The following is a 24,342-nucleotide window of genomic DNA, read 5'->3' on the forward strand; positions in this document are numbered from 1 at the left end:
TTCCAGGAGGGGAAAGGACAAAGTTCTGTATTGCTGCTACAGTAGTTATGCAGTGCCAGAAATCAGTAGTAGCAGGAACTGTCTTCAGGGTCAAAGTGCTTAATCCACTCCTGTCCAAATTCACCCCCTTCCTCACTCCGTAGTCTTCTGCCCAGCACAGTGGGCAAACGCCTCTGCCAGAGTGACCCTCACACAGGAGGCAGATGTAGGTGGAAATCTTTGAAGGCACTACTTAAGGGGAAGCAAAGGCCTAATTTGTATTTCAGATGGGTCAGAAGGATTAACGTTTCATTTGGTTTTAAGTTACAGCTTTTATTGTTCAGTTTTTAAGGCTCTGTATCATTACATGGAAGTCATTGGCACCAGTTACTGGTTGTCATCACTGTAGTAGCGCTGCTTCAAAGCTCTGTATTTTCTGAGGAAGTACAAAGCTTCCAGCTCTTTTATAACAAATTCTCCTCGTGCAATCAGCTCCTTGATCTTCTCTGGATCTTTCTCATCTTTATTTTTCAGAAAAGCTGCTTTCAGACGCTTTCTGAAGTAATCAGCTCCTTTGGGATACTCCCTTCCGAGGTACAGCAGCTTGAAAAACAAAGATGTCATCGGGCAGTGAAAGGGGTTTGTCTGGTTAAGGAAGGTGCTCATGGTGTTTAAAACACTTACGTTTTTGTACAGATTTCTCACTTCACTTCTTAAATTGGCCATTATCACATTGCAGTGACCTCTTCAGTTGGGTCTGACCGGGGCTTTTAACCTGAAGGATAATCAGTTTGACATTAGCCTCGCGGGGAGCAAGCACGTCCCAGCCTCCCGCTCCATGGGTACAGCACCGGCTCTAACCGTGCTCCGTCATCCAGCTGAGCCCCCTTTGCTCAAACACTGATATTTTCTGGTTCTCTCTCCTTTTTCTGCTTTTGGTTAACCTTTGTTTCTTTCAGCTTCTCCCCCCCCCCCCCCCCCCCCCCCCCCTTCTGCCTGCTCTCCTCTCAAACAGAAAACAACAAAATCCCAACAGCTTTCAGATGCAGTCACACTTTGTGCTGCTTGTCTCCTGCTCGCCCACGGGCTTTCCACCTAGCTGGCAGCTTATCTGCGATCTGCTAAAGCAATACTCATACCCGGACATATACATACAGGGATATATATATGCATAAATCATGAATTCCGACCCGTTAGAAACTCAATAAACCCCCTTTTATTTCTGTAAACAAACGCACACGGAACTCAGCGCAGATCCCGCGGCCGGGGCTGGCAGTGCCTGCGGGGCCCGATGTCCGGTCCCTGCCCCGTGTTCCCCCCGGACACACGGACACGGACGAACAGCCCCGGCCCGGGGGCCGAACGAGAAGGTCACCACCTCACCGCTTCACGCCGCGCCGTAAGCCATGCCAGCGCCGCTTTACGGCAAAGCCGTAATGAAAGGAGGCACCGGCGGGGCGGGGCGAGGCGGCGGGGGGAAGGACGCACGCACTCACGCACGCACTCACGCACGCACGCCATTGGCGTCCGGAATCACGTGGGAGGCGGGTCTGGTCGCCTAGGCAACGCGGCGGTAGCGGCGGTGCCATGGTGAGGGAGGTGTGGGGTCTGGGTCTCGTCGCTTGTCCCTTGTCCCTTGTCCTTGTCCTTGTCCCAGGGCCCGTGTCTCGGAGGGCCGCGGTTGTTGCCGCTCGTCCCCGGGGACATCGCTGCCGGCACTGGCCGTGAGAGAGCCGCGGAGCTGCACCCGCTCCTTCAGCTGCTCCTCTGGGCAGTAACAGCCTGTGCTTGTGCGGTGGGCCCGGGGCGTGCTGGTGCCGGTGTAGACACGGAAGAAAGGACGGTAACTGGTACCTTGAGGCACTGGTTATATGGGGAAGAGGGTAAGGGTGGACGAAGGTGTTCCACGTTGGCTACTGAAGTACCAGTATAAAAGGATTTAACACTGAAAAAATGATCACCTGAAGGGCATGTTAACGTTCCTGGAACCCTCCTTGTGCTGTGGTTTGGTGCTGTGGCTGCTTAGTGTGAAACACAGCTAGGAGGCAACTACACCTGAGTGGTCAGAATTGCTCTACACTAACAAACTTCACGTTTCTTTTCTCCATCCCACAGGGAGTGGATTCATTAATCACACTGAGGTTGTATAAAATCACATGGTAATGCACAAAAAGGATAATTGGTAAATCAAGTAAGAGATTGACTGTTTGGTGTTTGGATTTCTAGGGTCTTTCATTTCCTGTTGTCATTTGGAGAAGTCCCCTAATTCCATTTTTTCAAATGCAGTTTTCCTATGAATGACAAAAACCTCAGTGGGTTTCTGTGTCCTTCTAAGTCATTGCATGATGTAATACAGTGTTATTAGGAATAGCACATGGTATAAATTGATGAGTTCAGAAAACACTGAAAATGCTTTTTTGACTGAATTATGTCTTGGGCTGTATTATATGTTTGATATACATTTATTTCTTTTTAATCAGTGGGAGCAAGTAGATACACTTCTATAACCATAAGTGTGACCTATGCTGGTAAATTACAGTGGTCCTGTGTTAATGGTTAATTTTCTGCAATATTGAAATTATCATCATTGCAGTTTTTCAGTAGTTCATCTAATTTTACAGAACAGTTGCATTTGCTTATTGCTCCTTTGTACTTGATACTCTGTTCTCTGACATTCACCTTTTTATTTTTCTCCCCTGATCTTCTTAGGCTCCAAAAAAGAAAACAAAGGTAAGCAGTCAGAAATATGCTCTAGTTCACATACAGCATTTTGACCCTAGCAGTGTTCATTTAGAGACTGTGCCATCATAATCCTGTTATTTTGGAAATTGTATGAGTAAAATGACAAAGAACTTAATGCTGAAATCAAAGTAAGCATCAGTTACGTCTGGACTTAATGTCTACAAAACAGTATTTTTCAGAGGATCTCCCATAATAAAGGTGTTGTGATACCTTGATATTATGCAAATGTACTTTTTTAAAAGAAAAAATATATTTTTATTTAATTTTATTTAGTTTTAATCTGTATTTCCTTTGAGCCAGTTGGTCAGGCTCAATCTGGAGCATCTCTCTTATAAGTAGAGACTATGGAAGCTGGGCGTTTAGCCTAGGGAAGAGCAGACTGAGAGGGGCTTTCATTAATGCAGATCATTATCTCAAAGGTGGGTGCCAGGAGGGTGGTACCACTCTTTTCGGTGGTGCCCAGCAATAGAACAAGGGGCAATGGCCATAAAGTAAACCACAAGTTTCACGTTAACAAGAGGAAGAACTTTCTTATGCAGGGAGTGGCAGAGCACTGAACAGGCTGCCCAGGGGGATGTGGAGTCTCCCTCTGGAGTATGCAGGGAGTCCAAAATCTTAATTCAGTAATCACATTAGAAGGGCAAAGTTATAGAGGGAAAATACCTCCCAAAATGTTTTATAATAATACTGATTTTTTTTTAATTTGAAGTTAAATTGAAGTTTTTAATTTGAAGTTTTCTTTGTTGCAAACACTAAGTCTGATGCCAAGAAGAAAGCTGAACTGCGGAGATTACAGAGAGAAGAAGAAAGGATGAGGAGAGAGCAAGGTACTGTGCACTTCATTTGTAGGAAATATGATGGCACAAGTCACCTATTTTAAATAAATGAGCAGATAGTAATTTCCTAAATGATATGTGCATCAATGTCTGTCTCTATTTCACAAATACAGGTGATGCGTTCCTCTTGCGTGGGGCAACTTCTGTCTTACGTGTTACCGTGTCTCACTTTCCTTAGAGCCATACTTTTTCCCTCTAGCTATTTCTACTGCAATTAAGAACTTTGGAAGGAGGAACTGGATTTTTGTTTTGGTTTCGTTTTGTTTTCCTCCTCTCTTTTAAGATTACTTTTGAAATATTCTCAACAAGCTAGAAAACCACAAAACATTGCAGGCTTTTATTTTTTGCTCCCCCTTCCTCTTAAGCCTACTTAAGTCAAGAGAAATTCCCTGAAAAGGACTTCTTCCAGAGAAGGCCAACACAATAAGTCTGTTGGCAGGGGGCTAGCTGGTGTTCTGAAGGGGTAGCAGTTAAGGTGACTACAAATCGGGGTAGACTAAAGCGTAGTTTGCTTGGGCTTCTTTTGTCTACTGAGTGACTGATTCTTCACCCACTTCTTCAAGACCTTTCTATTATGTATCACTCTATCCCTTAAAATGAAATCCCAGTTGCATGGCTGACCTGTCCTCACCATGGGAATGTGTGCTTCTGCAGTTTAGCATTAGAAGTCAATACCCCTGTCTGAACATCTGGTCCATCTCTTCTTCCCTTTCTGCCATTAATCCATCCTGGTGTGGGTTTGGGCATGCTGTGACTGCTAGTAAGCCATTACTAATCACTAATAATCTTTGTGGATGGGAGTGGCAGCTCAGGTGAGTGGAGGAAGATTTGGGAACTGCTGTTGCTCTTGCCTCTGTGCAGCACTTACACTTGGAGTGATTTACGTGCTGGGGGTGACATCCAAGCTGCTGTTTGGGAACATCTGGATTGACACATAGGCTGAAGCCTAACCAGGCTGAAGGCTTAGAGGTTTAAAACAATTTTACTTTAGTACTCACATCCTATCCCATTTTCTAGACCCTATGGCAGCAAAGAAAAGCTAAAACTGTGATCAGGAGTAACAGATCCTGAAGTGTTTAAATGAACAAATAGCTGTAAGATTGGAGTTGTAGGAAATCAAAGGTTTTAGGAGAGGAGGAGAGTAACTTAGGACTGAACTACTTAGTTTCACCATCTACTTTGGATTTAAGAACCTGGGTCTGCTGAAGCTGTAGATAAAAGGAGAAGGCACTCCTGTTGCTGTTTCTGAGCGGAAAAAGAGGGCTTGCTAATGCTTTTCTCCCCTTGTGTTGACACAAGCTGATAGGGGTAGCACCATAGGTAGTGTGTTTTAGTACAGTGATTCAAATTAATTGGGAAGATTTCTGCAATATAAGGTACACGCTTATGTTGCTCATTATTATGGTTGCTTTGTTATTACAGCTAATAAAATAAGTTGTCTGGTTTTATTAAGCAAAATATAATTATGCTCTTGATATATTTCCTGATTTTCAGAGGAAGCCAAAATTCAAGCTGAGCAAGAAGAAGCAGCAAGACTTGAAAAGGAGAGACTTGAACAAGAGAAGATGGCGAAGCTTGTGGCAAAAGTTAGTTTGTACTCACTGAAAAAATCTAATACCATTTTTGAATTTGTGACAAGGTCTGTAAAACATTAGTAAATTAGTGTCAGAATAGAAATTAATTTTCTTATGTCCATAGTGTTGGGAACAATATAGAGGAAATTTTCTAGCATCACTAGGTTAAAATTAATTGTGAAAAATCTAACCAAGCCACCACAAAGGTAGTCTTGTATAAGGTCCCACAAATGGAGAAGGTGGTGCGCTGGATTAATAAAACATAATGCACACAAAGTCAAAGGAAATGGGGCTGATTTTTTCTATATAGTATTCTTTCACTAAGCTAATGTTTGGCTTGGTATTGCTTTGATTGAGAAAAATTCCCTGATGTGAGATAGTCTTGCCTGGTTTTGATACATAAAGATGCTGCGGTTAAACACATTAACTTTTGCCATATGTGATACTCTAGTTTAAATAAATCCCTCTTCTATTTCCACTGTACTTTCAATTGGATGAATTTTGTGTGTTACCCCCCATAGTTATATTTGATACAGCTGTGGCAAGAATATTTTGGTATAAATTCTGTAAGTAGTTACATATTAGGGAAGATATGTTGATTTGTGTGTGTGCATGTGTATATGTGCATATGTATTAGACTATGTATATTTACTTTTCTGAGAAGACTCAAATTCAGAACAAAATGTAATTGGTGATACCTAAATATTGTTGTGTTTTTTCCCTTTTTTAAAATAAGGATCTACTACATTTTGTGTTTCTCTTTTTCTGTTTTCCTTTTTTTCTTATTTTTGGATCCCCGCCTCCCCTTACCCCTGAAAAAGTCACTCCTGCCTGTGTCTCTTGCCCTCCACAGGATACTTTTTACCTTAGGAAGATGAGGAATTTAAAATAATACAAATTATAAGAAAAAAAAAGAAAGTCTTGCACAGATTTTTCCAGCTTATGCTTGTATTTTTAGTAGCTCTTCTTAGAGCTATTTTCAGGATGATGATATGGAAGCTGTTCAAGTGAGAGGTTAACAATCATATGACACATTATGTTTATCATATGGCTCAGCAACTAATGTGATGACAATAACATGAACTTTTTCAGTCTTTTCAATTAAATGTTTTATGAAAAAGAAAGTTGTCAGTGTTTGTATTTGTTTAAATGATAACTCATTCAAATATCCCATTTTTTTTTCTTGGATATAAAACAATTGTAAGAAGTAAAACAAATATTTAACTCCTCTGTTTGATATATATATACATTTTAATAGGCTCTAGAAAAAAGGGAGGCTGAACTGGCAGAAATTAATTCACTGGAACAGAAGTTTTTGTCTGCAGAGCAGTGGAAAATTGATTATAGAGCACATGCAAAGGTAAGCTTGCTTTCCAAAATCTGCCTAGTGTCATAGAGGTTCAATAATGAAGAGACTGTAGCTATGTCTCCATTGCAGAATCCAGGGGTTTCCATTTCTTGAGTTTCTTGAGTTTAGGTGTGTGCTATGGCTGCAAGTTCCATCCTGAGGCAGTAACTGGCCATGCTCATTCTTTTCTATCTTCTGTATATTGTTGTACACAGAAAAACACATTTAGAATCACAGGATAAATCATGTTAAAAGGGACTTCTGAAATTCATGTAGTTCAATATCCTGAACAATGTAGAGCAAACTCTGAAGTTAGGGCAAGGTGCTCAGCTGGGTTTTGAAAATTTCTAAGGATGGGGATACCACAGTATCTCTGAGCAACCTTTTGGACTGCTTTACCACTCTCATTGTAACTATTTTTTTTAAATGCAATTGTCATTTCACATGTTACAGCTTGTGATCATTGCTTAATTGTCATGATGCATCATCCCTGTGCATCTCTAAAGAAAGCTTACCCCTGTCTTCATATAACCCTCTGTAGGTATGGGGGAATTGCATTTGTTAGTTTAGACTAGCAAAGCTCAGCCTTTCCTCATGTGTCATTTTCTTCAGTACCCTCACCATCTTAAGGTCCCTCCTCTTGCCCCTCCAATTTACCACTCTTTCTCTGGTACTGAGTGACACAAAACTGGATGCAGCACTGGAGATGTGGCCTCAGGAGCCCTGCAGAGGTAACGTTCCTAGGCTTGCTATTTACAGTCTTCGTGGTATAGCCCACTGTGCCCTTAGCCTTCATTGCCACAAGGGTGTAGCATGATGACTGCACAGTTACATCTTAACACTTTTGAATGATTTTTATTACCTTTTTCAGTAGATGACATGCTCTGACTCTGTTATCCTTGTGAACAAGCAACACTGTTGGTCATTTTGAAAGGGAAGGGTGTTTCTGATGAGTATTTCTTGGAAGGAGGAACATAAGATTTATTTTTTTTAAAGTAATGGCAAAATAGAGCTATTATTTTTAAAACAGCTCTTTAAATACAATACTGGTAGATGATAGGAAATACCAGTGTTTGTATTAGACTGCTATTAAGAATATTTAGGGCAAAACACATCCATAATACCAAATACTGAGTTTCCACATCCATTTCAGTTCAGATTAAGAGATACATTTACAAATTATCAGGAAATATGTCCTTTTTCTCAAGGAGCAAGTGCTGCCATTTTTGAGGATGTGTTTTCCTGATGATGAAACTGAAGCTCACCTTTAAGTGCAGAGATGTAAAAAAAGGAAATTGGGTGTTTTAATTACTGCAGGCTCATGAATCTTTTGTACAGGAGTTTCCAGTTCCCTGAGCACTAATCTGTTACTACCTTTGTTAAAGTCACTCACTTTACATTGTAATGCAGTCTTCAGTAACATTGTGTTATTAATCTTCACAGCAAGCAGGGAGGCAGTGTTCCCTAATAACTCCCTATATGTATGAAAAAATGACATTATAGGTGATAAACTAAGCCCATCAGCCAATGTTAGGCTCAGGTAGAGTTAAGTGGGTTTAACCTATTGCTGGATTTTTTTTTCTTCCCTCACCTAGAAGAATGACCAATAATTGATTTTGAAAATAAAATTATATAAATTATATATAAAAAGAAATAATGGAAGATTTCACATTCCCACCAGAGGTTTTTGTAATAGCTGATTATGCTGCTAAGAAGGAGGAAGGCAGAGAAAGGAGTATAATGTTCCTAAGCAGCTTTATTGCAAGAGTAGGAATTTCAGTTTTGTTGGCAGTTTGAGAGAGAGAGCCATCTGCCTCTTCCACCTGCCCCTGTTCCTCATTTATGTTCTTAGTCATTTATTCATTCAGCCCCTCATTTGTGGCAGGTACTGAATTCATTGCTTTTGTAGACATGCGAGCTATGCCTACTAGCAGAACAGAAACCACTGATAAATGAGTGAGTATAAACAGCAAATGTTAGGTGGGCAGAAGTATCTTAACACAGTATATCGAAGTAAACCTGTTTTGGTTTTGTTGCATAGTGATAAGCCAGCTGGTGTTACAGTCTTGTTTAGGTGCAGGTGTGATTGTATCACTGTAATATATTTGTCTTTCAGAATCCTTTTTCATGTAATAATGGTAGTAATTTGCACCATGTGCCTGTATCTACTTTTCCTTGAACATTTTCTGTAGTGGGAGCATTACCTCAATTGTGATGAAAATCCTGACCCAACTGTACTGCGGGAAATAAATACTTTCATGAGCTTATGGCGTGAAGATCAAAATAAGAACATTAAACTTGTGATGGAGAAAGGGGAGCAGGTGCTAAATGTAAGTGATAAAATGGTAGTTTTCAGTTTAAGCTTACCAGAACATATCCTTAACAGCCCCCTCCCCCTACCTTTTTTTCTTCATGACCGAGAAATTTTGCTTCAGGAGGATTTGTGCTTAATGTTTCTTACACGGAGTTCTAGTATTCCAGCATCCATCTTCCCTGCTACATGTATTTTAAACAGTCTTGAGCCAGAACATATAAGCTCATGTCACATATAGATGCTTCAGTGGACAGCATCTTTATTGTGTAACACAGTCATATAAAAGCAGAAGTTCCCAAAACACAAACCACCAACCACTGGTGGCTTGTCAAGCAATTTTAAGCAATTTGTGGCTGCTTTGTAAGTTAGGATTTTATTTTAATTTATGCTAATTTAACAGTTTTTTTTCAGTAAGTTAAATGGGGTTTTCCAGAATTTGGGTGTGAAAGTTGCATGTGTAATACAAATTTCATTGAGCTGGTTTGGTTCTGAGTGTTAGATTTGCTGTCTTGCAGCACTTGCTGGGTGCTGCAGTTTTCACCCTCTGCATACTGCCTTTTTCTTTGCTAGCAGGGTATGTGCTAGTCCTTTCCATGAATTTCAACAGATAACTTCTCCCTTTCCTCTCTGCTGCACTGCAACTCAAGCAAAAAGCCTGGCAATTACCCACTTCCACTCCTCGACACTCTTCTTGCTGTCACATCTTTCCCACAAACACACTTCCTTCCCCTGCTCTGTTTCCCATCCAACACTGAAGCAGTTACAGCTACTTCACATCCTCTAAACGTGCATTGCCTTGCACTGTATGCTCAGTAGCATATTCATGTGATACTAGAATATAGGCAATTTTATTTCATCCCTACTGGAAATGTAAGGTGATGTCAAAGATGGTCTGTCTTCTCTTGGTCTAAAACACCTGAGCATCCCTGGCAGTGTTCAAGGCCAGGCTGGATAGGGCTTTGAGCAACCTGGTCTAGTGGAAGGTGTCCCTGCCTGTGGCAGGGGAGATTGTTACTAGATGAGCTTTAAGGTCCCTTCCAACCCAGACCATTTTGTGATTTGATATAATTCTATGATTTTCTGTTGTACATGTTCTTGGAGGTTTTAGAGGATCAGCAGTTCAGAGTTGACATGGACCACCTCACTGTTGAGGCAGACCATGTTTAAGGTTACAATTCTGCTGCTGCTTTGCTGCACTAAATGAGCAATAGCACTGCGATTCCACAGATGAAGGGGAAGAGAAATCAGGCCAGTCTGGAAAAAAGGCATAAATATAATCTGATCCTCCCTTCATCTCAGTACTGCAGGTTACTTTGGCCAGCTGGGAATTTTTTTAGTTCTCTATAAGCATTTAGATGTTTAGATATTAGCATGTAGTGCTAACGATGTTATAATGTAATACTAGCATGTAGTGCTAATAAGGCAACAGTGTTATAGCAGAGTTCACACTAAGGATTTTTCTGAGAGTTAAAATGTAACTGGTGTATGTTTTTCAATTGTTTGGTTGTTGTTTGCTTTTGTTGTTTTTTTTTTCAAGATTCATAGTTGAGATTATTACTTTAGAAAATAGGGTTCCAAAGTAGAGTTGTAAACTTCTTATTAAACCTAATTTTTGACCAAAAGGTTTCCTCACATGAGCAATCCCGTTTGATAAATGATCTATTTCATAAGCTAAGGTTTCACAGCCCACAGGTTGAGGAATAAAGGAATTGGACTGGAGAGGTGAAAGCAAGCAGACTTGACCCTGGATTTTCCAGCACTTTGCATGGTTGACTGATAATGCTGGCTTAGCATGATTTCTAGAGATACAATAGAAAAAGATTATTTCTATTACCAAGATACATTTCAGTACAAAGGAAACAAGTTTGCCTTGTTTTTTTATAACAGAACATACAGTATAATAAGGGTGATGTAAAATCAGATATACTTGTCCCATATATAATGTCTTCTAGTTAATTGAGAAGTTGCAGTTTCTTTTATTGGATGCATCATCAAATCAGATAACAGAAAAAGAAATAGTCCAGTACCAGGAATCTATTCTGGAGCTGCAGAATCTGCTTCATGAGAAGTACAATGAGGCTACAGAGCACCTGCTTAAAGTAAGTAAGGCTTACTACTTTGGAGCTCTAATATGCACAGTGCAAACAAAGTTAGCTACAAGTGTCTTGTTGTGATGTTTGTTTTTGTTTGTTCTTAATCTGGCATAGGGGTTAGTATGTGAGTTTCCAAATTTAGCATTTGAGTTTCCAAATCATGTGGATAGCAGGTACCAGACTTGTAATTCTTCAAATCTCCTGAAAATCTTAGCTTTACAGTGAAAATTCCCATCATTTAGACATTTAAGATTAAATTATTGTGAAACTTTGTGAGATTTGGAGATGCTGAAAACAAGGGTCATTGTATTAAATTTGTTTCCTGTTTTGTCTCGGTGATTTAAGTAAAGCTAGTTGATTGTACAACAATTGCAAATGTGAAAAGCTGGTCATGAGGTTGGTTTTTACACATTTTTAATCATATGACTAAAATATGTTTAAAATTAAGATCTTGGGAAGAGTAAAGGATATTTAAACAAGAAAATGAAAATGTACTTAGGAATCAGTTTTCTGGGTTGCATGCACAGATAGCAATTTTGTTTGCTATTTTAAGTATATTAATAATATATGTAACTATGTTTAGCAAAATACTGTTTCTGGAGGAAACAGAAAGGAAAAGGACTAGAGGAAATGGTGAACCAGTTGTATGTTCACAGTCAAAACCCTCTGCAAATTGAGACAGTTTAATTTCTTGATTGTCGTTACTGAGTTTAGGATTAAAATCCTAATGTAATTGTAATTTTATGAGTTTTGTATTGAGAAAATGATATTCTGTGCAGTGACTATGGGATAGGAAGTCCATTATTGCTCAGTAAGTCCTTTTATTTTTTTGAACTTGTCCTGAGAAGTGTTTTTGAGGGCACCTGCTAAAGGACAGTACCATTGAAGAGGATAACATGAGATCCCATATTCTGCAATGTTTGACTGTCAGACTTGATGAAGTCAGAGGAAGAAAAAGAACATAGTTAAAATTTTAACAAAGAGGTTTGAGTTTATAGCTGTCATATTTTAGTACATAAATACAATGTACATAAGCCTGGTATGGTGTACTTTTATTCCTGTATGTTTGGGGTTTTTTTCTTTATTCAAGTGTAAATGTAAGTAAATCAAAGTGATAGAAATAAAAAAAACCTCCCAACCATGACTTAATCAGCCTTTTTTCCTTTGTAGAAAGCCTGTATGTATGAAGATTCTGAAACTGGAAATATGCATGCAGTCATAAAGGATAAAAATGTCACTTTCTGTATCTGGGTCAACCTGAAGAAGGAAGTAAGGTATAGCATACTGAAATTCTAAATTTGAAATGAGGCCTGGCCTTGTTAAGTAAACACCAAGAAGTAGGTTTTCATGATCTTTTTCATGTTGAATAGCGTTCATTCTACAGACTCCCAGCTGATGGATTTCATACCAGCCTGTTGCTAAAGAAAATGCTGGTTACATCAGAGTTTTATTAAAGAACAGCAAGGAGTGGTTTATATCTGTCTCTCTACAAGAGAGTTGCTGAGTTGCTGGATCAGGTCTAGAGAAGGGTAACAGAGCTGGTGAAGGGTCTTCAGCACAAGTCTTATGAGGAATGGCTGAGGGATTTGGGGTTGTTTAGACTGGAGAAGAAAAGGCTCTAGGGGGACCTTATTGCTCTCTACAACTACCTGAAAGGAGGATGGAGTGAGGAGGTGGCTGGTCTCTTCTCCCAAATAACAAACAATAGGACAAGAGGTAATGTCCTCAAGCTGCACCAGGGATAGTTTAGATTGGATATTAGGAACAAATTCTTCACCAGAAGGGTGATCAGGCATTGGGACAGACTTTTTAGAGAAGTGATAGAATCACCATCCCTGGAAGTGTTCAAAAACTGTCTAGACAAGGCCTTTAGTGACACGGTTTAGTGGTGGACTTGGCAGACCTGGGGTAACTGTTGGACTTGATGATCTTAAAGGTCTTTTCTAACCTAGTTGATTCTATGATTCTATGTACATAGGTATAAATAAATACATATATAAAAATATAGATGAAAAAATATATAATTTGTTTTTTAAAATGCTACAGTAGAGCCCTGTTATTGCCAGACAGTTTTTAAAGGAGAAGATAAATGCAAAGAATTGAAATTCTGCTGGAAGTAATGTTTCTTGTTGATGTATTAGTTTCTGAGCTGTTACAGTTGCTTGCAAAGTGCTGAGTTATGCTCTGTGCGCAGCTCTCTGTTAACTAAAAGATTCTAGAGCCTGGGATGTGAATATCCTCCAGAGTAGGTTCTGAATCTAAAATAGTTTTTATTAGATTTTTTGAGTGGACTTCCTATTCCCACTCTGCAAATATGAGAAATATGAGAAATACATTGGTAAAAGGACTTAGCCTTGGCTAAGGACCTGTTGCTGTAAGCTTTGCTGAAATAATGAGGAGGGTGGATGCTGAGCAATGTCAGACTAACCTGCAGGAAGATTCCATCTGGGTTGGTGTTAAAGGTTTCTGGTCAGCTTGGAAATGTGCATAAACCAAACTTCTGTATCTGATGAAAGAACCCAAGTTCATAACTTAGACACTCTACCTAATGCAAGTTGGCTTCCTATGCCTGCTCTTAGCCTTTTTCCTACACTGTCACAAGGATTGGTGTCTGTGTAAGACTATTGATTGTTAAGTTTACATTTACATCTTTCTATCTTTTTTTGGGTTTTATGTGAAAGATGCTGAGACTGATGTAACACAGACAGCTGGTGGCTTCACCTATGTAGGATTTGCCCATTAAATTAGTCAGTTTTACCAGGAATGTGCTGTGTAGAAGGGCTGCTGCTTGATTCTGCCTCATTGTCATCCTATCAGGTCAGTTATTTTTGCAGCTCTTGATCCCCTTAATGCAGTTGCAGCTTTTCTGGAGGGGCTTACAGACAGCTGTCAGTACAAGACAAGAAGCGTATCATGACTGTTTCTTAGGTTGTGCCATCTGACAAAAGAGAATCTAGGTGACTTAATGCAAAACAGTGATTTGAATACTTGTGAAAAAAAAGGAAAAAATAAGTTCTGCAAATCTTACTGGGAATGTTATTTTTTAAACTCCTGTTTACAGGTTCAAAAGTCATGTGTTTTATGATGCACATCATGGATTTGATCTTCCAGAGTCGCTGGCTGTGAGCAGTGTTGCTGTTCGCATATTGCATACTCATTATGATCATGTGTCTCCACTTTGGCTGCAGTGTCAGAGTGTGCCAAAATTGGAAGTCTTAGATAGCAAAGAGTTAACTCAAGATTCAAAAGATGATGTAGAAGAATCAGGAGAAGAGGGAAACAAAGTCAATGAAGACCCCAGCATGCCAGAAGAGCCCAGCATGCCTGCTGAAGAAAACACATGTGGCAGGAGAAAGGTAGGTAAAAAACCTCACCAAAGGATGTTCCACGTTGCTGTTGTTGCTCAAGGCCCAGTCACAGTGTAACAGCTTCTTAATGTGTCCTGTGCCTGAGTGCGCCAAGTTCTTAAATATTTTATGCTGTGTCATAAACCTTCTCAAGGGAATGGAGAGATGGATGACCAAAGTACAGAAGGTAGAGGGGGAGGTTTGGACAGGGTGGGATAGTTGTAGTGCAGTTGACATGGATGCATTGGCATTTGGTTGGTAGTTTAAGAGTAGGATCAAGCCATGAGGAACATCAGGTGCCATTGTAAGATTTATCCATGTGTCTGTGACAAATGTCCAGATGCATGGATTCTGCTTCTGAGAAACTGACAACTTCATAAAATCACTGCAGGAATCCAGTATTGGTAAAAGTCACAGCATGCAGAATAGGATTCAGAATTCAGCAGGTCTTGGTTGTGCAGTTACATGGCTGCTCTGTGTCTATATGCTGAAGCTTTGCCCTTAAGGGCTTCCCAGACTTCAGGTGTTGTGGAAGTTGCTTGGTTTTGTATTTTTCTCACTGGGTTGTTTAAATTTTGGTATCATCTGTGACCTGCAAATATGTGACTCAGATTCTCTATCTAAAATTTCTGCACAAATAACTGTAAGACATCACATTTTCTTTCTTCTTAATATGTTTGGAGCCATAATCTTTGCATTTTAACTTTTCAGTCCCCAACACCTTTGTAGTGAATCAGTGTCTGAAATCCCATTTTTCTTGGTTCCTTTTCTTCTTATTTATGTGACAAGTCTTGTCTTTCAGCTGGTTTTGCCTATATTTTTCAGACTTTTCTTCAAGCTCCTCATTTCGTTCTCTCTTTCTTTCCCAGATCTTACTCTCTTTCTCTCAATCCCATTTTGTGAATTGTCTCAGCTGCTGCAGCCTGTCCTTCTGTCTGGTTCTGCCTTGACTTCTCCCATATTTATGTGCGTAAATGCTTCTTTCCCCTCACCTTCTGTCCTCTTTCTTTCCCCTCACCTGTCCTCTTTTAGGAGATGTGTGTTCTTCACACACTTTCAAGCACAGCACATGGCAGGTACTCTGAACTGCTGTTTGTCTACTGTTGTGCTTCCAGAGTCTGCTGTGGCAGAGCTGAATTTATATCTGGCTGGAAATTTAGCTGGACATCTAGGGTAATGTTTTGAAAATAGAAAGCAGTGTGAGAAAGGAAGTAAGTATTATAAGCAAGACACAGGCTAGAATTGTAAGTGGGGCTTTTGGCAGAATTTCAGCATGGCTTTGGATTCAACATTAGCTTAAGTTTTGTTTGTGTCACTTCTAGCTGTAAAGTCAGCATCAACAGAATTTTTGAGTGCACACACTGCTGAAAGGGTTAAGTGCTTGTTGTTGTGTGGTACTTCGGGAGCTTGAGGTGGAATGTGCTGTGGAAATTAAGTAATTGTGTTTATCTCTATATATCCAGTTCCAGTCTTGGAGAATCCCTTTATTCAAAACTTTTTTTGCTCACTGGGTAGGAAATGATTTCTCCTAAAAACCTTGACCCAGTAGCAAGATTGTTGCTGAAGGAGAGGATGTACTCTTTCCCCTTGGGCCTCCTTGAAGGAGGTGGTATCTCTTTTTTACTGAGTATAGTCATATATATGTCTCTGACTAATGACAAAATGTCTTTTGCTTTTTATATAGAGTGTTGTCTCATTCCAAGAAAACATCAGTAGCATAGCTGATGTAAATGAGACAGGGGAGGAAGCTGAGAAGGAAACAGAGATCTTGGACATATCATCACTATCACTAGGTTAGTTTTATGTGCAGATTGCAAAAGTACTTATTCTAAGTATTTTATTTTATATATGGAAACATTGTGATAAAGATTTTAATGTGAAAAATAATGTTTGTAAATATATTGATGTAGATCAGTATACAATGTTAGGATGTATATCAATACATGTAATGATACATGAAGTAATATGATTTATATAATATATAGAATTAAATATATAATAATATGCAAAAATATGTATATCCATGTACAATATATCAATTATATATTGAGGGTAGATTTAGATTAGATATTAGGAAAAAAATCTTCAATATGAGGATGTTGAGGTGCTGGCACAGGTTGCCCAGAGAAGCTGTGGCTGCCGCATCCCTGGGAGTGTTCAAGGCTGGGTTGGGCAGGGCCTTGGGAGACATGGTCTAGTGGAAGTTGTCCCTGCCCATGGCAGGGGCATTGGAATGAGATGATCTTAATGTCTTTTCTAACCCAAACCATTCTATGATTCTATGTTTCTGTGTTTTGATAACAATTGAGTTTTGTTGACATTTCCATTAATGATTGCTAAATGCAGGAAGAAAATCGGCCAGGTAGGAAAATGGAATTTGTCCCAGCACTTATTTATTAATATACATGTACATGTTTATTATGTTTATGTACAGTTGTGTATTGTTATGAATATATTTATGTATGCTTATGGGTGAGACACACAATTTTTATGAATCTGACTGGCTGCCTGGTAAGACTGACTTCCATGGGAAAAAAAGTTTCAGTTGCATATAATAGTAGGCACTCAGGTCATGTAAATATTACTGAGCATTACTGACATGTGGGCTTAAACTGAGATACTCGCTGATACACTTTGCTTAAAAGAGGGCCTAATTCTAGGAGCTAAAACTGTTTATCTGCCTGTCCACATAAGTTACAAATTTCTTCAGTGTTGTGGTGTCCTTTGGTTTACTAAGAGTGAGTTTTCTTGTAGTACTGTCTTAAATAAATAACTGCAAACTCTTCAGGATAGTTTAGCTGAACTGTACAATCTTTCCTTGTAAAAATCCCAAACCCCACTACATACTTTCTGTGGAGCACAGTCCAAGCAATTGGATGTCAGACTAAACCTTAAGGACTACCAAAACAAGGTGGTTTTCAAGGGGATATAAAGAACTTGGGCTTTAATTGGAGGAAATTGTGTTTTTTATTTCAGTAAGGCTTAGGAAATCCTACCATAGTAGGAGGTGAAATGTATGTGCACAGAAGTGTACTAATTATACATGAATGCCTTCTAGCTTGTTGTTCTGCTTTAATGAGAAGGCTTACAAAAGTATGCTTTTGCTGGCATGCTAATAATATTCATATCCATTCAACCAATTTTCAGAAGAGAGTTTGAAAGGATACACAGTTGTCACAAATTCAGTGAAAACAGGCAACCAGGTAGATGAGATAAAAAGTAGGAATGCAGCACCAGGGAAGAGAGCAAGAAGTACTGCAGTTCTCTGGATTTAACTTTGTTGTACCAGTGTTAAGAAGTTAATTTAGTCTGGGAGAATCGATAGTTTTGTTAAGCAGATGCTTAATTATTTTTGTATTGTTATTTTAAAAAGAGAGTTAAAATGCAAGCTACCACTGTGGCTGGCAGTAAAATGTGTTTTACTTCCTGTATACTTTTTAATTGGAAGAGGACATTGTCTTGTTGTGTGACTACAGTAGGATAAAACTTCTGCATGACTACTTCTGACTTCATAAAATCAACATCATTTTCACTTGTTTTTTAGAAATCTTGTAGACAGCTTATATAGATATTTATATATTTTTAATTATCTCACTTTCTAAAAGCAAATTTCATAACACAGAGTAGCTGTTTTCACAGTATTGAACACTTTTTCTTGATCCCCGTCAACAGTAATTTCTGTTCTCCATCTGTAACATCTGGTGCACTATTTAATGTGGGTTTTTTTTAGTTTTTAAAGAAAATATTTCTAGGCATATTTGTCCATGGCATTGATGCCTTCTAATAACATTTTGCAATTAATTGAAACTTAAATTCAAGTACATGTATCATATATAATTATATGTATAAAAAAAGATGAATTATATTTTTATCTGAAGATTTTGTTTCATGTTTGATCCCTCTTGCTCTTCATAAATAGAACCTTTCAGCTTCACCACATGGCCTTATATCTTATATATGAGGCGCCTTATATCTTTTTATTTACCTTACTTCTTTTCATATCCATACAATATTATTAAACCTGTCTAGAATCTGCTGTATTGTGTACCTGTGACTCGCTTTGTCAGTAAAACCTTATTCCTGTATGACTACAAGGGTAGAGCAGTATTAGCCATCTGTTAAAAAACTCAGCACCAAAGCAAGAACTACTTTTCATTGTCCAGCTGTCTCTCCCTTATTCCAGTTAATTATTAGAAGGTTTGGGAAACACCAGTAGATGGTGCTAAGATGCTGCAGAGTGTAAAGCACTTTAAGCTTTTTATGCAAACGTGAAAAATTGTAGAAGTGGGAAATTTCAGTGTCTTAGTTTAAACTGCAAGTTAGTCCGTGTTGTTTGGTTATTTTGTAGTTGAGGAGCCACTGATGCAGGAAGAGACAAGTGAAAAAGAAGAGCCAAAACCAGATGAAAACATTGTTGACTTGCAGCAGTTTGTACCCGTGGGTGGTGTGTACCATATCGATGCCCTGCAGGTTCCACGTCAAGTCAAACAAATCAAGGACTGGAGTATGGTGGAGGTGAGGAAAGAGGTTACACGATATGTAGTCCTCTATCATCCTTATAGAGCTGTGCCTGAGCTGTGGCACCACTGTGCAGGTGCAGCATACATGATTTCTTGAGCAGCAAATTGAAGGGCCAAGTGTTCAAGTAAGTTTTCAATTACACTTGGCCAATTTTTGGAGGGGAACAGATTGGCCTGCACTTACAGAGGTGTGTGCAGTCAGTGCTCATCAGCATGGCTAGCACAGATCGTTGGCCAAAGTCAAAGCAAAGAGAGAGGGTCTTAATTTTTTCCTTATGTGAAAGGTATACTGACTTTATATATATATATATATATATATATATATATTGCAGATTTTACTGTGAAGCTGAAAATCTTTAATAAGTGAAATTCCCATACAAACTAAGAAAGTGGGAAGTATGGGCAAATCAGCTCCCAGCTGCACACACAGTTCTGCATTACCGGTCACATGTGACCTCTTTCATTCCCTTTGACACTGTCTGGACAAACTAAGATTACAGCTGCTTTTGCCTTGGAAGTGCTCTGGGGTTTTTGGTTTGTTTTCTTTTGTTTGATTGATTTTTGGGTGGGTTTTTTTGTTTTTAAGACTGTGAGTCTATTAAAAAATGACTGTCTGCTGGGTGGCACTGCCTTAAGGGTGCCATTGACTGCACATGAAGGGTTCAGCTGCCTGTTGGCAGTCACCCTTTCACTATCTGTCTGTCATCAAGACTGTAGTTTGAAACGTGCAACATTAGCAAACCATTAATAGTAATGAGTTTTTAATGGTGCGTTAGGAAACTCTGCAGGTGATCGGGTGGGCTTACATAGGCTACTGCGTTTTCTAATAAAAATGATGCATGTTCTTTTCCCACCTTTCCAAAGGTACGTGATGTTGGATTGGAGGCATACCCATATCCCCCAGAAGAAGCTGAAGATGCCACACATCCACCAATAGAGATAACCCTTAGGCTTTCTGACAAGGTGATGTATTTTGCAACTCCTGTGATAGCCCGATGGGATCCTGAAGGTATGAATTTAGGACATAAATTTATTTTAAGTTTGAATAATGGAATTTATACCTGAATTTTACTATTTCTGGAATGCAGCTGTAAAGATGAGAGCCAATTTGAAGCCCAGAAATAATCTGGGACCTTCAATAGTAGTTAATTTGATTCAGTCATTTCTGGTTCTATTTTACTTCTGCATTATATCTAGTAATGGACTGCTTGTTGAGGCTTTCTACTGTAGCTTTTTAATATTAATAAAAAAAATAAATACACACCATTTAATAGGCAGCAGTACACCAGTATACCACAAATCAAGTTTTGCTAGGGTAAAGTCATGTAAAGTCCACTTTAAATCAACATGTATTAGTATTAACTTAACTTAATACTCTGAAAATTAAATGTTAAAACCCAAATGTGATATTCTTGTTCTTAGATAAATACAAGATACCTCTGACTTTACATTCATTAATGTGAGTAGAACCTATTTAAACAGTTTGATGTTTGAAGTTCTTTAAAAATGATTCTATGGACACCTTTATAGCACATAAGAAATTACAGTTACATCAGTATGTGTATTTCTTTTGAAATTAAGGAGGAGCTTTCCTGTCAAAATTAGCCTAATCTTGTGGGTAAAGACAATTATAATGTGTAGAGCTTTTTGCCTTAAATGAATTGTCTTTATTTTATGCCTAACATTTTATCTTAATGGTGGGGCAGTGTTAGTTAACCTGGGATGTCTTCACTAATTCTTTCCAAGTACATATCCCAAGCAGAAGCTTCAGATATACATCTTTATATTTTTGCATCCCTTCTGTAAAGGCCAGCAGTGGAGAACTGATGACATCAGCAGCATAATATATGAAACAAAAGAAAAGAGAATCACCTTTAAGATGGGGGCCTTTTATACAATAGCACTTCTCCAGGATGCTCATATCAACATGCCATATCAGGGATGGGAACTGCAGCCTACTGGCACAGATGAAGCACTACTTATAGTTACTACAGTCTTTGCAGTGATTCAGATACAAATCAAGGTACTATAAATAATTTTGCTTATAAAACATTTGCAGTTTAAGAGGAAAATAATTATTAGTGTCCTTTATTAAGGACTCAGTGTGCTTCCACAAGAGCAATTTGAATCCCACTGTGCCCGTGAAAATGAAGGAAGATCTCTTCCTTTCCAAGCACTCTAAGGAACAGTACTGGTAATTTAATCAGTTACTTTCTGTGAACGGGTCAGAAGAAAGCACCTGTATGGTTGTTTCTGCAACATTCCAGTAAATGCCTTGATATTGACTGTACCTTGCTGCATTCAAGACAGTGACTTAAAAATCTCTCTCATCCCCTCCTGCACCAAAAGAAATAAAACCATTTCAGGCAACCTACTGCCACTTGTTCCTTCTAAAGGTGGCATTACACATGATTATCCATACGCTTATTACTGTGTAAGTCATCTCAGTAAGAGACATGATTTTAAAAGAGTCATTATGAGCATAAGCATGGGTCAGTAGGCCAGAGTCACTTCTGAAATCCTACAGAAAATTGTGTTTCTTCAGAATAGGAGATACTAATAGTTGATGCCTGAAGCAGAAAATAGCTTTTATGACTGGTAAGTTAAGCTTTCAGGAGCAGTAAGTTGCTGTTACTGGTTTGTACAACAGGGTAATCAGTGTATGTTGTCTTCAGTAGTGGTGGAAGAGAAGCAGGTGCTTTCCCACCTCACAGGAAAATGGACAAGTCCACTTAACCTAAGAGAAGTTTTGAAAAGAGCTGGTGTGAATATTTTTCCAGGAGAGTGCTCTTACACATACCTCTCTCTGAACAAGAAGGTGAGTCCAAGAGGGGATGGTTTTCCTGTTGTTTTTTCCCCACTTATTTTTCACTTAGAAGCATCTTGTGCAGAGTCAGGTGGGAAGTGCACAACTGTTCTGACCCCTTAGCCAGTGAAGTGGGGTTAAGTCATGTTTTTTCTTACATTTGTATAATGGGGAATTAGACTGAACAACATATACTGTACTTTTGTATTACAGGCACCTATAGCAGAAGCTAAGGCCTATCAGCAGATGGCACTGCTTGCATCTGCTTTTGCTTTTGGCAGGAGCAAGTGGAATCTAGAAGCAGGCCAAGAGCAAGTAGTGTTCAAGGTTTGTGGATTTAGTCCAAGCTTCTAGAGAAAACCAGCATAAGCATTATGTCACAGTTAAAGAGACAGAAACAATTAACTTACAGAAATTGCACTCATCTCACAGTGTCTTCAAACCGCTGCCTAGGCTCTCACTGTTTGTGGTTACTTACCAGCATTCAGTGTGTGTGTGCGTGTCAGTAAAGCTTCAGAGCCAGCTTCTTAGCACGTTGATGTCAGATCTCCACCTGGACACCCATCCCAGTAACAGAGAACTTGCTGATGTGCTAGGATGTAGAACTGGTAGGATAGCTACTGAGGCTTTGGCCAAAGCTGGGATGATAGAGCTACATGCCAATTTTCATAAAGTATCCTACTGGTTGTAGATACAGAACATACCATACTGTTGAAATCCTGAGCAGCTCTCCTGCTCTCCTGAGCTAAATGCATGTGACATACAAATATTTAGCTTAATACTTAATCCCAAGAGCAAGAACTAAAATAAATGAGGCCTGTTGCACCTAGCTCCTTTCTCCAAAGGACTCAGGAACAGCTACTGGGGTGACCAAACCTTGTATTTTACAGAGGCAAACTAGCTAGAAGGTGGTGGTGTTGATAGAGTACCTAGTACACAATCTTTTGGTTTAGGAGTTCATAGCAGCACCTTGGTTTTGTTTCTGTATTACATTCATGAGTATACAGGAATTTTTAGTTTCATCTAGAATTTATACTCTGTCAGTGTCATGGGCTTCATCTTACAGCTCATTTTCTCTGCAATAGGTAAGTGAGCATCTTAAAGCAGAATCTGTCAAAGACAAAGACTGGTCTCTTTATCTGTTTAATGGTCAGAAAGCACAAAAGCTCAAGATCACCGAAAGCAGTGAAACTTTTTCAGAAGAGATAGAGGAAGATTCTGAATTTCATTCCACAATCTACCATATGCTTAAGGACTTTTCCAGCAAAGAAGCAATAGATAAAGTGGAAACAGCTAGCTTCCTGTTCATTGATGCTGTATATCAGCTACTCCTCGCTACAAGAGTTTTAACATACTCTTAAGTACTGAATGCTTCCCTTTAAAACTTCATTTGCAAGAGCTTTCAATAAAGTTACATTTCAAGTCTCAAATCCTTTTCTATTCAAATTCAAATAGTGACTAAAATACAAATGTTTTAATTTTGTTAAAGCAAAATAAGTTTTTTATTCTCTTGTGGCTAGAACGCTTTGTCGTATTTCTTGTTAGCTACATTCAAAATTACTAACTTTTATTGTAAACCTGAAACTTGTAAAGTTTAGGTACTCGTACAGATGACACAGGTCAGAATAGGGGAAAAAAAGGTTTCTAAATTTCAAGTCATGCTTTTAAAAAAGAAAAAAAAAATAGGTCTCCCCCCAAAACATCTACAACCCAACAAAATAAACCCAACCATGTAACCTTAAATACTATCACAGCTTCTCACATTCATCCAAAACTTGGAATAGTAACTACAAAAATCAGAACCTTTGTTATACTGGGGGTGGTCCATTGTGTTGGAGTCCTGTGTATGGCCACAACAGTTGCTGTAGTGAAGTCCAGGAGTCCCTGGTGCCTACAGGTGCTGCATCTGCTGGTCTCTGAAGAGACAGCCCAGTGAGGAAGCTTGTGAGAGCAGCGAGCAGTACCAGGATAGAAACAGAAACCCAGAGAGTTTTGTTAGCGTTGGAAAAGGAAGCCTTGAAATGGGATGCCCACAATGACATTAAATTGCACCTGCACAGAAGAGTGAGACATAAAGGGGTTCAGTTTTAATTCAAAACTTGGAAGTCCTTTTCCCATCCCACTTCCAAAAAACCTTAAAGCAAACCAGACCCCACAAACAAACATACAGATCCTTAACTATCGAAAATGACAAAGTGGTTACTGTAACAGGAGCTATGTACAGTGGTAGCTTGTATTCTGGGTTTAAAATGCAGACTTCAAGTATGCAAGTTCTTAATCAGCTATTTAGGCTGACCCAACTTTTAAGTCTACCCATGCTTCACACACACACTTCCAGAAGAGGATTCAGAAAAGCTGCCTTGCAGCCCATCAAGAAATCTTGCAGCAAGCACTGAAAGCACTGTCCTTATGGGTTTACTGTTTTCTAGGGGGTTGGTGCCTTCCTTGAGGCTAGGGAGAAGTCTTACCCTGACTGTCCAAGTCCTAGACCTCTCATGGCATTGGGCAGCTCCATCCTTTGTCAAACAATAGAGAATTCTATTCATGCTTGTTGTCTTCTCAGTTTTAAACACTAGCATAACTGTCTTGTCTCCCTCTTGATCAGAAATGCTCACAGTGGAGGCTTAGTATTGTACAGTTGTACAGAATAAACAGTTTCTCTGCAGAGACAGCAGACCTGCTTTCCTGTGAGACAGGGGCTTCCAAGGGACAATTCTTTAGGAGAACACTCTCTTCCTGGACTGGAGATACTCAGTGAAATTAACTAGAATAGTTAATTCTAG

The 24,342-nt window shown here is 39.1% G+C and overlaps 3 protein-coding genes across 3 annotated transcripts in view; 1 reads left to right on the top strand and 2 right to left on the bottom strand.

Annotated features, from left to right (window-relative positions):
• Positions 1–291: 291 nt before the first annotated feature.
• On the bottom strand, positions 292–1,413 carry ETFRF1 (electron transfer flavoprotein regulatory factor 1). Its single transcript, XM_034062774.1, has 3 exons — positions 1,363–1,413; positions 664–754; positions 292–582 (listed from the first exon to the last, which is right to left on the bottom strand). Exons 2-3 carry the CDS (start codon positions 703–705, stop codon positions 367–369), a joined length of 258 nt encoding a protein of 85 aa, XP_033918665.1. The 5' UTR covers positions 706–754; positions 1,363–1,413; the 3' UTR covers positions 292–366.
• A 2,115-nt stretch (positions 1,414–3,528) lies between these two features.
• Positions 3,529–22,974, top strand: DNAI7 (dynein axonemal intermediate chain 7). The gene is made up of 14 exons (XM_034063256.1): positions 3,529–3,548; positions 5,052–5,143; positions 6,390–6,491; positions 8,672–8,809; positions 10,746–10,892; positions 12,057–12,160; positions 13,948–14,242; positions 15,918–16,026; positions 18,582–18,748; positions 19,618–19,762; positions 20,562–20,776; positions 21,404–21,571; positions 21,773–21,886; positions 22,645–22,974. Exons 1-14 carry the CDS (start codon positions 3,533–3,535, stop codon positions 22,918–22,920), a joined length of 2,088 nt encoding a protein of 695 aa, XP_033919147.1. The 5' UTR covers positions 3,529–3,532; the 3' UTR covers positions 22,921–22,974.
• IRAG2 (inositol 1,4,5-triphosphate receptor associated 2) overlaps positions 22,691–24,342 on the bottom strand; it is a 38,836-nt gene continuing 37,184 nt past the window's right edge. Inside the window, exon 39 of the mRNA XM_034063255.1 lies at positions 22,691–23,611. Coding sequence (XP_033919146.1) covers positions 23,368–23,611 — 244 coding nt within the window. The 3' untranslated portion in view covers positions 22,691–23,367. The remainder of the gene's footprint in view (positions 23,612–24,342) is intronic.

Source organism: Melopsittacus undulatus, chromosome 5, assembly GCF_012275295.1.
Source record: "Melopsittacus undulatus isolate bMelUnd1 chromosome 5, bMelUnd1.mat.Z, whole genome shotgun sequence".
NCBI lineage: Eukaryota > Metazoa > Chordata > Aves > Psittaciformes > Psittaculidae > Melopsittacus > Melopsittacus undulatus.

Excerpts from the sequence above, each read along its gene's own strand:
- ETFRF1 (XM_034062774.1), bottom strand. The coding sequence starts at position 705 with ATGGCCAATTTAAGAAGTGAAGTGAGAAATCTGTACAAAAAC. Across the intron at positions 583-663 it reads TGAGAAATCTGTACAAAAAC|CTGCTGTACCTCGGAAGGGA; the intron begins GTAAGTGTTTTA and ends TTGTTTTTCAAG.
- DNAI7 (XM_034063256.1), top strand. Across the intron at positions 12,161-13,947 it reads AACCTGAAGAAGGAAGTAAG|GTTCAAAAGTCATGTGTTTT; the intron begins GTATAGCATACT and ends TCCTGTTTACAG. Across the intron at positions 21,887-22,644 it reads AAGAGCAAGTAGTGTTCAAG|GTAAGTGAGCATCTTAAAGC; the intron begins GTTTGTGGATTT and ends TCTCTGCAATAG.